This window comes from Polyodon spathula, chromosome 3, assembly GCF_017654505.1.
Source record: "Polyodon spathula isolate WHYD16114869_AA chromosome 3, ASM1765450v1, whole genome shotgun sequence".
NCBI classification, from domain to species: domain Eukaryota; kingdom Metazoa; phylum Chordata; class Actinopteri; order Acipenseriformes; family Polyodontidae; genus Polyodon; species Polyodon spathula.
The window spans coordinates 85485931-85500786 of record NC_054536.1 but is presented as its reverse complement, the minus strand read 5'-3'; the positions used below and the strand labels follow the sequence as shown (position 1 = coordinate 85500786).

Below are 14856 nucleotides of genomic sequence, written 5' to 3'. Positions count from 1 at the left end.
TTGACCAAATTGCTTGTAATCCCACCATTTAAAACTGTAAAAGCAACAAACCCTTATTTCACATTTGATTCCAAGGACTCCAGTCTAGAACCTACATGTTAAAACATGGTTCTTGTTTGTAGTCAGTCTGTCTTCATAGCAGCTGTAAACTATTTCAGCTTTAAAGTAACACAGAAAAGTTCAGTTTACCTCATTCCCAAAAGTTAAATGCATAGTTTTAACTTTGCTGTCTTATTTTCCTATAAAAGTTTAACAATGAGACCTAGAGTCCTACTTAATGTGTTGATATGTACTTAAATTCAAAAAACGAAATTCAAAGAAAGCCATTAGAAATAACAGAAGATATGTTATACATAAATATGTTTTTAAAAAACTTACCAACAGCTTTAAAAACAAACATTTTAATGCACTGAAGAGCTGACTGTAAACAATTGAAGAAGTAACCCTTTTTTTTTCTTTTCTTTCTTTTAGCACACTCCATCATCATGGTGAAAGGGGAGCTTTACAAAACGTTCACCCTGACCAGAGAAGAGAGGGAAGTATGGCCCTCAGCCGTCTTCACGTTAAAGACCTTGCTCCTCTTAAACAAAACTTACTAAAAGTTCACTTCAGTGAGTCGCCTTTAAGTTTCAATGTTGGTATTCGTGTCCCTGTTTTGGCCCCTCCAGGCTGTTGCAATATTCCCTCAATAACCCAGCATCAAGACAGTTTTTTCGTCTTGATTTAAGTGACTGCACATTCACCTGAACCCACTACGACAAATTCCATTATTTATACATTTGAATGTATGCTTAATTTTTACATTTTTCTTTTGATATAGCTAAATTGTGATCTTATAGAACCGGAAACTTTCTATTTATGCGTCGCTTAGTATTCTGGGTACAGAAAAAGTAAGTGTGTGTGTGTGTGTGTGTGTGTGTGTGTCTCAACTGTATTGGAGTTGGGTTTTTCTAAGAAATAGCAAATGTTTAATATAGGATAGACATTATTTCAAGAAAGCGGAAAGAGGTGACTGTATCATCATTCTAGAAGAGGACACCTCTAGGTGTGAGAGACCTGCCACATTTGGTATTAAATGTTAGCTGAAAATTAACACTTGCGGTATGTATGCGTATACTTATCATTTATTTTAACGTGGTTAACGGTTTTTGTGATGAGGGAAGCGACTATTGATACTTTGTAGTAAGCAAGTAATCGTATCCGTTTGCTTGTGTAAAAAGAAAGAGGAGATGGAAAGTGAAAAGTGAAAGGCATTCGGATTGCAAGCTGACAGACTTTTTCTAATGCTTCAAGTGAGCTGAACTGTAAGGTTTTTTTTTTTTTTTTTTTTTTTTTTAATGACTGTTTTAGGAGAAGTTCAATTAAAACGGTTTCAGTCTGTTTGGTGGGATACTCTGCAAACGTCTTAACACTAACGTTGTTTTGTTTTATTATTCCTTTAAGCTATCAGTATCGAGGTAACGAGGTGATTTTCAACAAGGCACTTGGTTATAATAGCTTGAAATAATGTAATTCCAGCACTAAAAAGCAGTTTGCAATACAAGACCATTGGTAATGTTGCTATAAACTTGTTGAATTAAATATCTCCTGACACCAACCCCTATACATAAATGCATTTGGCCTGGCCCCTTGAGCTGTGTCCTGTTTCAAATTCACCATTGATATCATTAGCTTGGGGCATTGGCCAGCCAGTGAGTCTGCTAATAAACCCAGTGGCCGCTACAGTATGTATTTATTTATTTATTTATTTATTTATTTGTCCATGGTAATCCTATGTTTTTGACACACACACACACACACACACACACAAATGACAATGCTAAACCAGCAGAGAAGCACAAGGAGGCGGTTTTCCTTTGTAGTCACTAAGGAATGCGGAAATGTTGCTGCGCTGTGTCAAACTTCTCCTAAGGGGGTCAAGAACAGTCAGCCAGCGTGGGAAAGGGAAAAAGCAGGGGAAAAAAAGAACCACAGTCCACAACACGCATTAACAATTTCTGAGTTAGAACAAAAAAATAAAAATATAAAAAGTTTGTAGCTTAAAGAGCTCCACTATACGCTTTGAGCTCCAAAAAACGTTTGCACTTGCACTGTTTTTGTTGTGTATGTGTGAGGGAAACGAATCTCCCTTTTTTCATGCTGAAGCTGCCTAAATTCCTGCTGAAGCTGCTGTTGCTAGTGCTGGAGAATGGGGGTCCGAGCGTGCACTGCGCCTCTAACTGTGTGGCCCGGGCTGAGGACAGTCGGTGATCAGTTAACTGCTTGCAAAGTTTCATTCACGAAGGAAGAGGTGGTGCACCGGAGTGTATAGACGTTACGTCCCACATTGGAATTGTCTATTTGAAATTATATCGATCTGGTAATTGGAAGAGGGTTGACCACAGATACAATCTTCGTGGGACAGTTTCTGATTTTAAAACGACTATTGTAGGTGGTTTAATTTATGCTCTTTAATTGTGTCAGTTTATTGACTTTAATATAGAAATATCCACGTTGCCTGTTTTTTTTTTTTTTTAATGAGAGCAAAGTGCTGTTTTAAAAAAAAAAAAAATAGTGCTTGTTTAGCACTATATTTTAAGGATAATATTTTAGTGCTTGTTTAGCACTATATTTTAAGGATAATATTTATTTTAAAAACCAGTGGAATTCCAGAAATCGTATTACTTCTGTACATATTTAATACTAACAATGTGTAAACTATGATTATATAGTTAAGTATTATTACAGATGATGGCATGAATAGATATAAAGTGGTGTTCGTGTCAAGGGGCTTACTATCATCTCATCAAGTTGTGAGTTGGTGAAGATACTCAAATCGATCAGAGCTGACAGACAATAGCTTGCTTGACGTACCACGTGTAGAGCGAGGACTTCACAGTCGCAAATTGCAACACTCGGAGAAGCATGCTGTTAATTTAGCATTCATATTTGTATATATGTAAGTATTTTAAACCTGCATGTTATTATGACAAGGTCGTAACTTCGTTATAAAGTTTGTATATTTACTGCAATAGAAAAGAAAAAAAACAAAACGATTGGCTCAATACAATAGTGATACAATTAGCTTGTATCTATGTGGTTTAAGATATATTAATAATATAATGACTCAATAATAGCATCGAGGGAGAAGGGATGGTATATGATAGACATCCGTTAACAATATACACTTGTTTGACTCATGTTTTCTTTATCTGCTTCTTTTTTTCATATAGTCTTTAATAGACGTGACAATGTTTCACCTGCCCAATTGATGTCTTTATAATAACTGCCGTTGCCCGCCTGCCTGGGACGCTGATTCTTTCTACAACTCGTTCTAAAGATGGATAAAGAAAGCTCGACTCAACAGTACGAACCGGTTGCTGAGATCGGCGAAGGAGCTTATGGGAAGGTGTATAAAGCACGGGATTTGAAGAATGGGGGTCGCTTTGTAGCCCTGAAAAGGGTCCGGGTTCAAACAGGAGAAGAGGGGATGCCTCTGTCTACCATCCGCGAGGTGGCAGTACTGAAACAGTTGGAATCATTTGAGCACCCCAACGTTGTCAGGTGAGAGGGATCAATTCCGAGAGGAGACGGGTTTCCAATATTTAATTATCATAGTTGGCGATATCGCGTTGGCGTCCACTGTTGCCTAAATACTCACAGCTTCATTGTGACTCTGTTTTATAACACGTTTGTTGCTGTTTTATTTTGTTGTAGTTTTATATTTACTGTATGATAAATATGAATTTAAGATCAAGCCTATGCACAGAATATTTGGGGAAATATTGCATTTGTAAATACTGTACAAGTAATGACATTGCAGGCCTACTTTTTTCTTCTTGTTGTTTTGAGATCCGGGGTACTTTCATTTTTGGTCTGAGTGCGAAAAGCTTTTCCCTCAGAATAATATATTCTATATACCTAATAATAATAATAATAATAATAATAATAAACTGGTGGTCCTGTGCTCCTGGAACATTTTCTGAAGATGTGATTGGTATAACATGTGTTTGCCTGTAGGGTATGTGTGTTTTGTGTTAACTTTGATCTCATGACAACAGTTGCAAGAAGGGTAGCAGTAGGTTTCAAAGCAGACTTGTAAGAAGAAAATATTCCAAGGATGTCTTTTATTATTTTCATTTTTATTTGTTCCAGAATTTGGCATACAAAAAAATAAAACACATTTTAAAAAGAAAGAAAATTTAAAACACAAATAAGTCATGATTAGGAGCATGTTAGGGAAAAGTCGGATAACCCTATACTTATTTATGTGACCACATGTGATTTTGTTACTATTTATTATTCTCATAGATCAGTTTATTTTACTTGTATGTACTTCTTTGAATAAGGCGCAATAATAGGCCCAGGGTTATTAACAAAGGTGGAATGGCATCAATAGATGTGCTATTCAGTGCTTTTTAGAGGTGCAACAGCAGAAACAAGAAACATGTTGCCTAATTTAAAAATCCTTATCAATTGCATCAATGCGATGTTTCCAGGGGAAGTCTTATTGGAGCCCTTCGCTAGCATTCCTTGTGTGGGTTTAACTTTTTATACAAAAGTACTTTTTATACAAAACTATCACAAAGCACTGTATAGTAAATAGAAGGAAAAAAAACACAACAAACCACAATACATTTAGCATGTCACAACTGCCAGTCAGACCATTTAAATAACAATACACACATAATAATAATAATACAAAAGCAGCAATTTTAAAGTTACATTAAAACCCACTAAGATAAGAAAGCCATTTTATAAAAGTGTGTTTCTAGTCTTGAGTTGAAAACTGTAAAGGTCCCAGCTTCCCTGACAAATGAAGGCAGAGCATTCCATAATTTAGGAGATCTACAAGATCTACCTCCCCTGTTGCTTTTGTTGACCCTAGGAATAACCAGCAGCCCCACATCCTGTGATCTTGTGCGGTTTGGAAGATACAGGGTCAGTAACTCCTGCTAATAACTAGGTGCTAATCCATTCAGGGCCTTGTAAGTTAACAGCAAAATCTTTAAATCAATTCTATACTGCACAGGGAGCCAGTGTAAAATGCCAAAACGGGTAATATGTTCACTTTTCCTGGTTTTAGTGTACTGAAAACTATTACTGAATCACTACTATATTCTGACCTATTTGACATTTCAGTTAAATTTAAGTATGATGAAAATCATTTTCTGAAACTGGCACAAAAGCATCATTGGCTAGGTAAGTGTAGTTCAGGTGTATCTTGTTAGTAAAACCTAGTCTTTTGTACATGTCATTATATTTTTAGTTCCTTGAGCAAGGCCCTTTTTGAGTCAGGAAGTGATATGCAAAATGAAAATGTCTGCCACATCTATATTTTAATTTTACTTCGATGAGAAACACTTCAGAGATGTACTCATTTCCTCTATCCACACTCAAAAGCCAAATGAGTCAAGGTAATTTAGTTATTAGTGTCTGCTCAGGGAATTTCCGCATTAAATTCAGCAATATAGGGGAAGTTCAATTTTGTTTCTAATTAAAAGAAAAAAATAATTCTGTCCATTCAGCATTTGGTTATTTTTTGAAAGTATCATGGGTGGTATCTGTGCTTTGAAATTGTTCTCAGATTTGGGCTCTTTCCTTTACTGTAAGAAAAGAGCTTCGTTTAGATGATATTTTGATGTGGTTAGCATACAGCTGCAGAGTAGACAATTACCTTTGAATGAGCGTTTGGCTGTTTAATATGATTAGAGAAACCACCTCTGTCATTGCTAGACTAACAGAGTTTTCATTTCTATTTGGCAGTGGGAGTTGGGAAGTTTTTGGCTTAAATTAGCTGTTGGGGAGGAGGGAGGGAGTGGCACAGGGGCCAGTTCTTGACTGCTCTCACAGAGGAAATAGGTCTCTCAATTCAGAACAGCATTGATATTCTTTTCTAAGAAACAGTGTCAGGACAGGGTGATCTGAAGGCCAGTACTAAGATCCAAACTTCTATATACCTTGGCGAGAAAACAAATGAAGCTTTGTGTTTCACAGTGACAGAGTCTATTAAGTTTACCTCTTTGTTGAAAAATGCCATAACCGTTGATCTATATATGCCTCAGAGGGTTGATGGAAATATATACTACAGTTAGTAGACATTAGACTTGACTATTCAGCAGTCTTTTTTTTTTTTTATAACTGAAATTCCTCCATATTAAAGAAAAAAAAAACGCCTTTCCTAGGATTTCTCCAATAATGTATCCTGTCTGTTCACTTTAACAAAAGGTTTTTATATTTATTTTATTGATGGTGTTAACTCTTTGAACCAAGGAATAAAATCAACTTCTAAGTAGACATGCTTACTCAGACTGGAGCAGCTGTATTCTTTGATTAACTTACTGAAGTTCCATTACCAGTGTTTTACCATAAGAATGAACCCTTCAACTGCTGCATGGCTCTCAATGATACAGAGCACACGCTTTAACATATAGCAAGGTGTCTTTAAAGGTGGTACACAGTAGTATCCTGTGATATGCTGAATAGAGTTCTATTAAAGGTGGTCCTTGAATCAATGTAAATATTTTTATATACAGTATGTGTGTGTATATATATATATATATATATATATATATTTTTTTTTTTTATCAAAATCACAGACAATGCAAGCGGAGGGCCAACAAGTATTAAAGTTGTTCCTGATTTGCGAATCTTTTCTTTCCCCTACTTTTCATGGATTAGTCAGCTCTTACCAATTTGAGGCTGTCCCCAGTGCAAAATTGCTAACATGAAAAACTGGTGCATTAACCCACTTGTTTCCCATAGAACAATTTTTTTGAAGATTATATTGCTAGGTTGCAGTTACTAACCCATTTTATTCCAAAGAAGGTTAATGTTTTACTGGGGTAAACTATGACAGAGTTTAGGTAATTCCAGGAATATGTTATGTGGGGTGGTCTTGCTAAAGCAGGACTTGAGGTTTTACATCTTATCTGGAATGGCAGTGACTACCAAAAAACAACATTCCCCACATTCCGAGCAAGGATGTGTTGTTGTGATGGCGTATGGCCAGGTTAACTTGCAACATCTGGCCAAGAACCTTCTCAAAGTCAGCGGCATATCATTGTTACATTTAAGCAGCTTTAATTCCCCAGACCACTTTAAAAATGAATTTGATATTAATGTCTACAATCATATGTGCCTCTTATGCAATTTTTAGCCTCCTCTTAATAATAATATGGAAGCTTATGTGAATTATATACCTGCTGAAAAATTCTATTCTTAATATTGATGTTGGATTGTGGCAAAGTGGTTTGTAGTGCACATGTGTAGCGGTGATATAGTGGTTTATAACAACAGTCCAACAACAGTTCCAATGGTGAAAACAAAGCTTTATTAATTGCATATAACTAATAAGACTGACTATACACAACAATGCGAACAGCCAGTCAAAATGACAGGGTTCAGTCCCAAAACAGTAACAACAAACACACACTTTGAAACCCCTACACGATCACCAGTCCAATAATGTGTGCTCCGGGTGGAAGTGGTGTTGTGAATACACGTTTAGCCGTCATCAGTTAGTGAGACAGACAATACTAAACACTCACGGTTTCTTTTACTCCTCTCGGCCAGTCTATAACCATAACAGAGGAACAGATCGCTCAGCCACATCCCCTGATATACCTTGGGTCCCGCCCCTTTCAGTAGCAAGTGCAAGCACGTCTCCTATCCATGACTGACACATCGCCTAAGCATTGGCTCAACATGAGGACAGTGATTATCCTTATACTTGTTGGCGGTATCATGTTTTTAGCAGTCTGACACAGTGGTGCAATGTGTTTGCTAGACCTGTCCTTAATAGGTCAGCACAGGTTGAAAATCTGTCAACATATAACAAAATAAGATCAAGCTGACCGTAAATTAAACACCCCACGCTTGGTTTACCAGTTGTAAACCAAACAGTTTAACAAAGCCATGAGGAAATCCTTGCATGACAACACTATGGAACCAGATAGTACTACAGCATTCCTTTACATTTTGTGAAAGGAACACTTTTTTTTAAACTGGTATTAAACTGTACACAACTACATGCATAATAATTGGCACCTAAAATAATAAGAAACAAATACCAGTAAAATATGAACCTTTTGGTCATATGATGAAATGTTGCATTGACACTTCTGGCAAGGTGTTGTTTAACTTCTTCCTGTTTCTTCAAATAAAGTTTTCACATATGTTGGGTGGCTTCTTGCTGGCTAACCCCCCCTTGATTTTTCTTGTTGTTTTTCCTCGCAGGTTGTTTGATGTATGCACAGTGTCAAGAACAGACAGAGAGACCAAACTGACCCTTGTCTTCGAGCATGTCGATCAAGATTTGACCACCTATTTGGAGAAAGCTCCACAGCCAGGTGTGCCTCCTGAAACCATCAAGGTACCTTGGATCTCTGCACCTATTTCAGTGAATGCTGTGTATAAACAGTACTGTTGTGGGATATATTGCTTTCATTTATTTTAAATATTTAACAAGAAGACCAAATATTGGAGTACTAGAGATGCATTTGTTTGTTTAATTATTCTCTTTGAGGTTAACTTTTTGTATGTGTGCATGAGTTGCCAGACAAAGTACCATCTACAGTAAATATACTGGAAATACTGAAAATGGCTGGGTTTACATATACCTGAAAATCGACTCTACAAAACCCATGTGAACCGGAGCAGGAATCGTGTTTGTGGCAGAGATTTCAGCAGTCAAGATTCAGTTCTTCTGATTTAGTCTCGCGTAATCTCCAGCAGAAAGGCCACACAAAACACACACACACACACAAAATCTACATTTATAGACTAACACTAGAACCGCCGTGGTTATACTCATACCTACAACCACCTACGGCAGTCATTATCACAGTACATTTTAAACATCATCAATATTAAAATGAAAGATAAACTATCGGATACAACTCAAAAGTTTTATTCAAACACACAAACATCTGCACAGCCGAAATGCCATATTTAAATGAAAATTAAACATAAAAGGGTTTATTTTCTAACTACATATAAAGCACTATATATAAAAAAAAAACTTTCAAGTGTGTAAACAGGTTTATGTACATACAAAACTGTAAAAATAAAAGTAGTTTTTAATCTAAAACAAAGTAACATATGATTTATCTTATGTGTGTCACTCACAGAATCCAGGTTGAGCTGCTGCAGCCTGCTGCTTTGCAGTTTACTGATCAAAATGTTTCTGCTGAAGTGCTGTGGCTACTCCTACTGATATTTTCCCCAGTGCATTTCTTGTACAAAACAAAGGAATTGATGGCTGCTAGGTCCAGTAGAGATAAACTGTCCGAAATATATCTATTATATATATATATATATATATATATATATATATATATATATATATATATATATATATATATATATATATATAATGTAGGTTGTATTCAAAATAAAAACATGTATTGAAAAGGTGGTTTTAGTGTTAATGAAATGTTACTTTTAGATGTTCCATAAACACACACACACACACAAATATAAATTCTAAGTAGTAAAACTTGTACTTAGTAGAAATTATATTTGATATAATTGTTACTGTGTGTGTGCGTGCGTGCGTGTGTTGGAAAGGTAACCAGACAAACAAGTAGCCTAGCTAATGTGTAGTGTAATTCAGAATGTGCGCGACAACACGTGAATTCATTTCTCTTGTTAAATGTTTTTCTCTACATGGCAATGCATGAAGCTCTCCTCACGATATTCAGAGTCTTTCTTTTCCTACTCAGTAAGCAGACACGGATATTTAAATACCCCCTCCCCTAAAGGACTATGAATTGAGGAATCTGCATTGGTACGGACAATTTTTTTCCTAAATCAGAACTGCATAGCAACGCATTTCCTGAAAAGTATGGCAAACACGTCGTGAGAAAAACTGTGATGCATATAAACGCCTCCAATGTGTGAATAAAGACATTTACTAATCTATATAGGCACACAGGATTTTTCACACAATTTGAAATTGTACAGTACATGCACGTTAACAACAAAGTTATAGGAACATGTTGGAGTACGTTATCTTCAAGTCTACCTTACTGTACATGATTAACATGTACCTTTGTATATTTTATTCAAAGTTGAAACGTTTGACAAATAATTATACTAGTTTCTTTTGGTATTGCTACATATACTAGTATTGCTACACATTGTAACTGTAAATGTGCGTTGCTGGAAGACCAGCCAGTCAATCATTATGTGCAGTCCCTTCATACAAAGACTGTGCTCTACATCAAGAGTAAAACTTGTCATTTTTCTAGTGAAACTACGTACTGAAGTATCATTTGCTATAACTGAAATGATGGTGTTTGTAGATTTGCCACCATTCAAAGCCTAATTTTGTCAAAGCGTGAAAATGGTATTACAACAATGACAGACATCAAAGCAACACAAGAAACATATTAAACAGTTTCCCAGTAGTGACAGCTAATAACAGTGAGGTTTTAGTGATATAATTAGTTTAAGGTACTAGAAAGAAATAACAAACTTACTTTTAATGTCTTAGAACAATGACAGAGTGTGACTAATGATAAAACCGTCCCCTGAAGGCATGAAGAGGCCTCAAGGCTTTTCTGCAAGGTTTATTTTGTTATCTCAGTATGCAAAAGTGCTTCAATGCAGTTGAAGTAATTGTTTCCTTTTCCTAGTTAAGAAAATTTTAGAGATCTACAAAGAAAAAAAGTAACTAAAAGAGGGAAAAGAGACATACTGTAGCAGTTATAAATGTTAAATAATCATAATATGTACCAATGTTGTGCTGTATTTTTAGATTTTAAGAAATGGTACATAAAAAAGAGGGCTCTATGATCTATTTAGGCCCACCTCAAGCAGTTAAGTGGACATTTCATTAAAAAAAAAAGGTGTAAATGCAATTTGATTTGAAAAAAAAACTTTTTTTTTTTTTCAGTAGTCTGCTTTGCTTATGTTGTTGATATGCTTTCTAGACTTTAGGAGGTAAAACTTTCCCATACAGTTATGTTTGTTTATTTACTTTGGTGTAGGATATAAAAACATATACAATCTTATTCTTTCTTAGTGGTTGTGAAAACAACAGTTAAGCTTACTTGACAGGTAGTGAAGAACCAGAAACTTGCACGTTCCCATGGTGATCTTTGTGCTGTGTCGTCTACTGGGAGAAGCCATGGGTCTTAATGCTTCTATCTAGCGAGAGCCAAGGGCACAAATTGTGTTACAAGGTAGGGATTAGGTGTTACTGGAAATCATTTTGTTACTGGTCGACTTGGTAACACATTCATATTAAATATATACCTCCTGTCCTAAGAAATAGTCATCCAGGCATGTATTAAATGTGTTACTTCTTAGTTTGTGTGTAATGCAGTACGATGCATCCAATACAGATATTAAAACATTTGATTGCCTTTTAGAAGTGTAGTGGTTGGTTAATTAAAATGAATGACCAACATTTTTTTTTTTTTTCAGTAAGATTTCCCGTTACATATTTAAGCAATAAGGCACGAGAGGGCATGGGTTGAGCTGGATATTGTCACTTCTTGGTGCGTTGTTAAAGAAATAATTTAAAGTGTTTTTTTTTTTTTCAGAAAGCCAGTCATTTAAGTATTTAACAGCCCAATTTCTTTGTTTTGTGTTATTAATTTAATTTCAAGTTTTTTCTAACACGTCAATGTTACATTTTTGTACATGTAAAGAAAGTGAATGCACGGTAGTAAAGGAGAAGAGAGACAGTGAAGAAAGGCGAGAGGCGGGTGGTTAAGACATTATGTGTAATAATGTTAAACGCTATCAAAAATATAAAAATATCCAGTTAAAAATTAATGAAGAGTCAGTTTCACAAAATGACAGCTGATACCAACTAAAAGGAAGATTTAACCCGCTCTCTGCCACCCAATACTCCCCCCCCCCCCCCCCCCCCCCCCACACACACACACACACACACACACACACACACACACACACCTGTGCACCAGCAAGGAGTTCACCCTGCCACACTTCTTAATAGAGGTTATTCTTTCTTTCTTTTTTACTGCAGCCAACTTAAGTTATTTGAGAATTTGAGCTCTGAAGATATTTAATTTCCTGATCTGTGATAATAGCATCTTCATTTTCCCACACTCCTTACTTCTAAGCCATCTATCACATTTCTTTTAAATAAACCCTGAGGTTACAAGTGTATAAAGTATCTCAGTGGGATAGTTGGACCTCTGTTTATGATTGTTTTAACTTCAGGAAATTTCCAGTTAAATGTTTTAACAAGAATTACAAAATGAAGAATTACTGCACATTGCAGTATGGTCTTCACAGAAAACATGTAAATGCAAATGTGATGAAAGAACCAGTGACTGGGAGCCCAATCCCAAAAGATGAACTCCTGTCATAGACAGTTTTTTAATTGCAATTGTCAAGCTTTTTGCCATGAGCCGTTTCTGGATGATAATGACCTTTGAGAACATTTTGAGATTTGCAAAGCAGTCAGTCCCCTGTGACATTGTCATAAACAGTTCAAGGTAGTGACTTCAGATTTTCTGGGTTATTAAAGCCTTTATGCTAAATATGTTGTTGGCCATTAAATTGACCTAATATGGCTGCCATATTGAGGTCATGAGACTTTTGAATTTCAGGCTGCATAGAGATAGGACACTTTGAGTTATTGTCCTAATGTTTGGTACACAACTGAATTCAGTGATTTTTTTTTAATTGACCAGTAAAGGTAACTGCTGAATTGCTTCTCTCAGTAAAGTTCTATTGCAAGTGGTGTCCAGTAAGCATTAACCATTTCACTGCCCCAATGATACAATCTTTTTCACATTTCCATTGTACTTCATGTTTACATACTACAGTGCTCGTCCTTTATAACGCTGTAGTCGGCAGCTATAGTTAAGAGAATGTGCTATTTGTGATCCGCCTTATAATGAGACTACTAATGTAAGTGTAATGGCATAATGTGGCAAATGGGAGCCATGACTGTACTGCCTTACAACCTGTTCCGCAGTGTAAACATTCCCTGTATGACATACCCTTTAGATTATACTACCAGAGATGCTTTGTTTTTGTTCCAATTCTAGTTTTTTTGTTTGTTTGTGTGTTTTTTATTGTGGCAAACAAAAATGGTAAAACTTACTAAATACCAGGTGGTTGCATTAAAACAGTGCATCATTGCCATAGAACTGTACATTAGTTCAGTCTAAAAAATGAGAACTTTTTACTTTTACAGTAGCCACTGCAATGGCAAATTTGGTGTTTAAAAACAGTGGCCTGAGGTTGTGTTCACAAGGTTATTCTGGGTTTAAAAATGAAAACCAAAAACAACTCAGACTTGTATGTGCTCAGAGCCAGGTCTTGACCTTGAGCAGAGTGGTAAAAGCTTTTACAAAAACTGTAAAGCAGACAGAAATAGCCAGTGCAATATAATGAGAGGTGAACAGGCATAAAGAGGCCACAGGAAGATAGAAACACAATAGAAAAGAACAACATACATTGTGAGGCAAAGTTAGCAGTAGGCGACTATTAAAAGTAACTAGCACGTCTGTGCCAGCTAATGGGTGGACTGGCATTAAAAGGCCTTGTTTTATATCAGGCTACCTTACCATCACACACAGAGACCCATTCTAACACATTTCCTAAGGCTGTCTGTCTTTGCATTGTAGAAATGTCACCAGTCAGTTCAGAGCGGCATCTGCAAATGTTTTCTGGATGAGTGTGCACTGTATTGTTTTAGATTTTTTAATCACTGACCAGCTGGCTTGTTAGTGAATGGAACTGCGGGCCCCTCGCCATGTTTCTTGTGAGGTCTTGGCAGGGTGGCTGGGTAGGCTGCCTACAGCCGGTGTCAAAGTAATTTAAGCAGCAACTGCAAAGCGGTGTCTCTCATCAAACACTGCACCCCAGTCCCCACCCTCTCCACCAATCATTCATTTCTTCTTGTCACATGTTGTCATGCATGTTACACCAGAGGAAATGACCGTTTTAAAAACATTTTTTTTTTTTTTTTTTTATGTAAAGATAGCTTGTGGCGCTTGGACCCCTCCAGACGCTATCCCTGAGGTTCAACAAGTGGATGCAATTAGCTGCAATCCACAAACAGCTGCAGGGAAGTAGAGGCCCACTACTGGGCCTCACAGAAACATCTCTTTCCTGCAAGTAACAGTGTCAGCTATCAACATCTGCCATATTTTAGCTTCAGAGTGACACCGTTTTTTTTTTTTTCTCCTTTCAGTTAGACAGCTTCCTGTTGTATTGGAAATGGTATGCAGATAAAATAAGGTAATAGAGGGATGCCTGTAAATCTATTTGCCATGTCCTGAATTTAAAAGCAAAAATCCAACTCTTTTGACCCCTTAGTCAGTAACCTTCACTGTGTTACCAGTCACCTTAGGCCCCTAATGGTAGAATGAGGAAGTAGGTAAAAAATATTTTGAAGACCCATTTGCACTGCATTAGAATTCTGCTCATTAAAAGTAATGTATAGTGCCACCAAAGCATAAAGGGACTTTGTTTTATGGGTGATCTGCAGGACATGCAGTTCAACCTTTAAAATCATCATTAATTCCATGCCAAAGAACATGGAATAAATGACACACACAAATCTTATTAGATTTAGGATAAGAAGTTGGTGTCGGTGTTGTTCTGTTCTCTTCCCAGCTCGGAAGAATGCAAAGTGCTCTTCATAACTAGAAGAATGAAAAAAAGCTGGCAGCACTTTTGTTTATTATCCTGAGAACTTACAGGCAGTTACAGGCAGCAGGGAGAGCGTTGGTGGTTGAGGGTGGTGCAAGTGTGAAGACTTGTGACAGCTGTAAGGTAATGCTAATATTAATTTTAATAAGGGTGGAATTTGGATCAGTTGGGCTGACAAGGTAATTGTTATAATTTCATTATAAAAGCAGATGCTGTACAGTTATGATGTGA

General features: G+C 36.5%; 1 protein-coding gene across 3 annotated transcripts in view; it reads left to right on the top strand.

Moving 5' to 3' along the window:
- Positions 1 to 922: 922 nt before the first annotated feature.
- Positions 923 to 14856, top strand: part of LOC121313548 (cyclin-dependent kinase 6-like) — a 66301-nt gene continuing 52367 nt past the window's right edge. Inside the window, exons 1-3 of one of the 3 annotated variants that reach the window (XM_041246223.1) lie at positions 923 to 1101; positions 3213 to 3543; positions 8218 to 8353. In XM_041246223.1, the coding sequence (XP_041102157.1) occupies positions 3320 to 3543; positions 8218 to 8353 (360 nt within the window). In that variant the 5' untranslated portion in view covers positions 923 to 1101; positions 3213 to 3319. Of the gene's footprint in view, positions 1102 to 1819; positions 2428 to 2713; positions 2939 to 3212; positions 3544 to 8217; positions 8354 to 14856 lie in introns of those variants that run through there. The other 2 variants (XM_041246222.1, XM_041246224.1) reach the window with 2 other exon arrangements.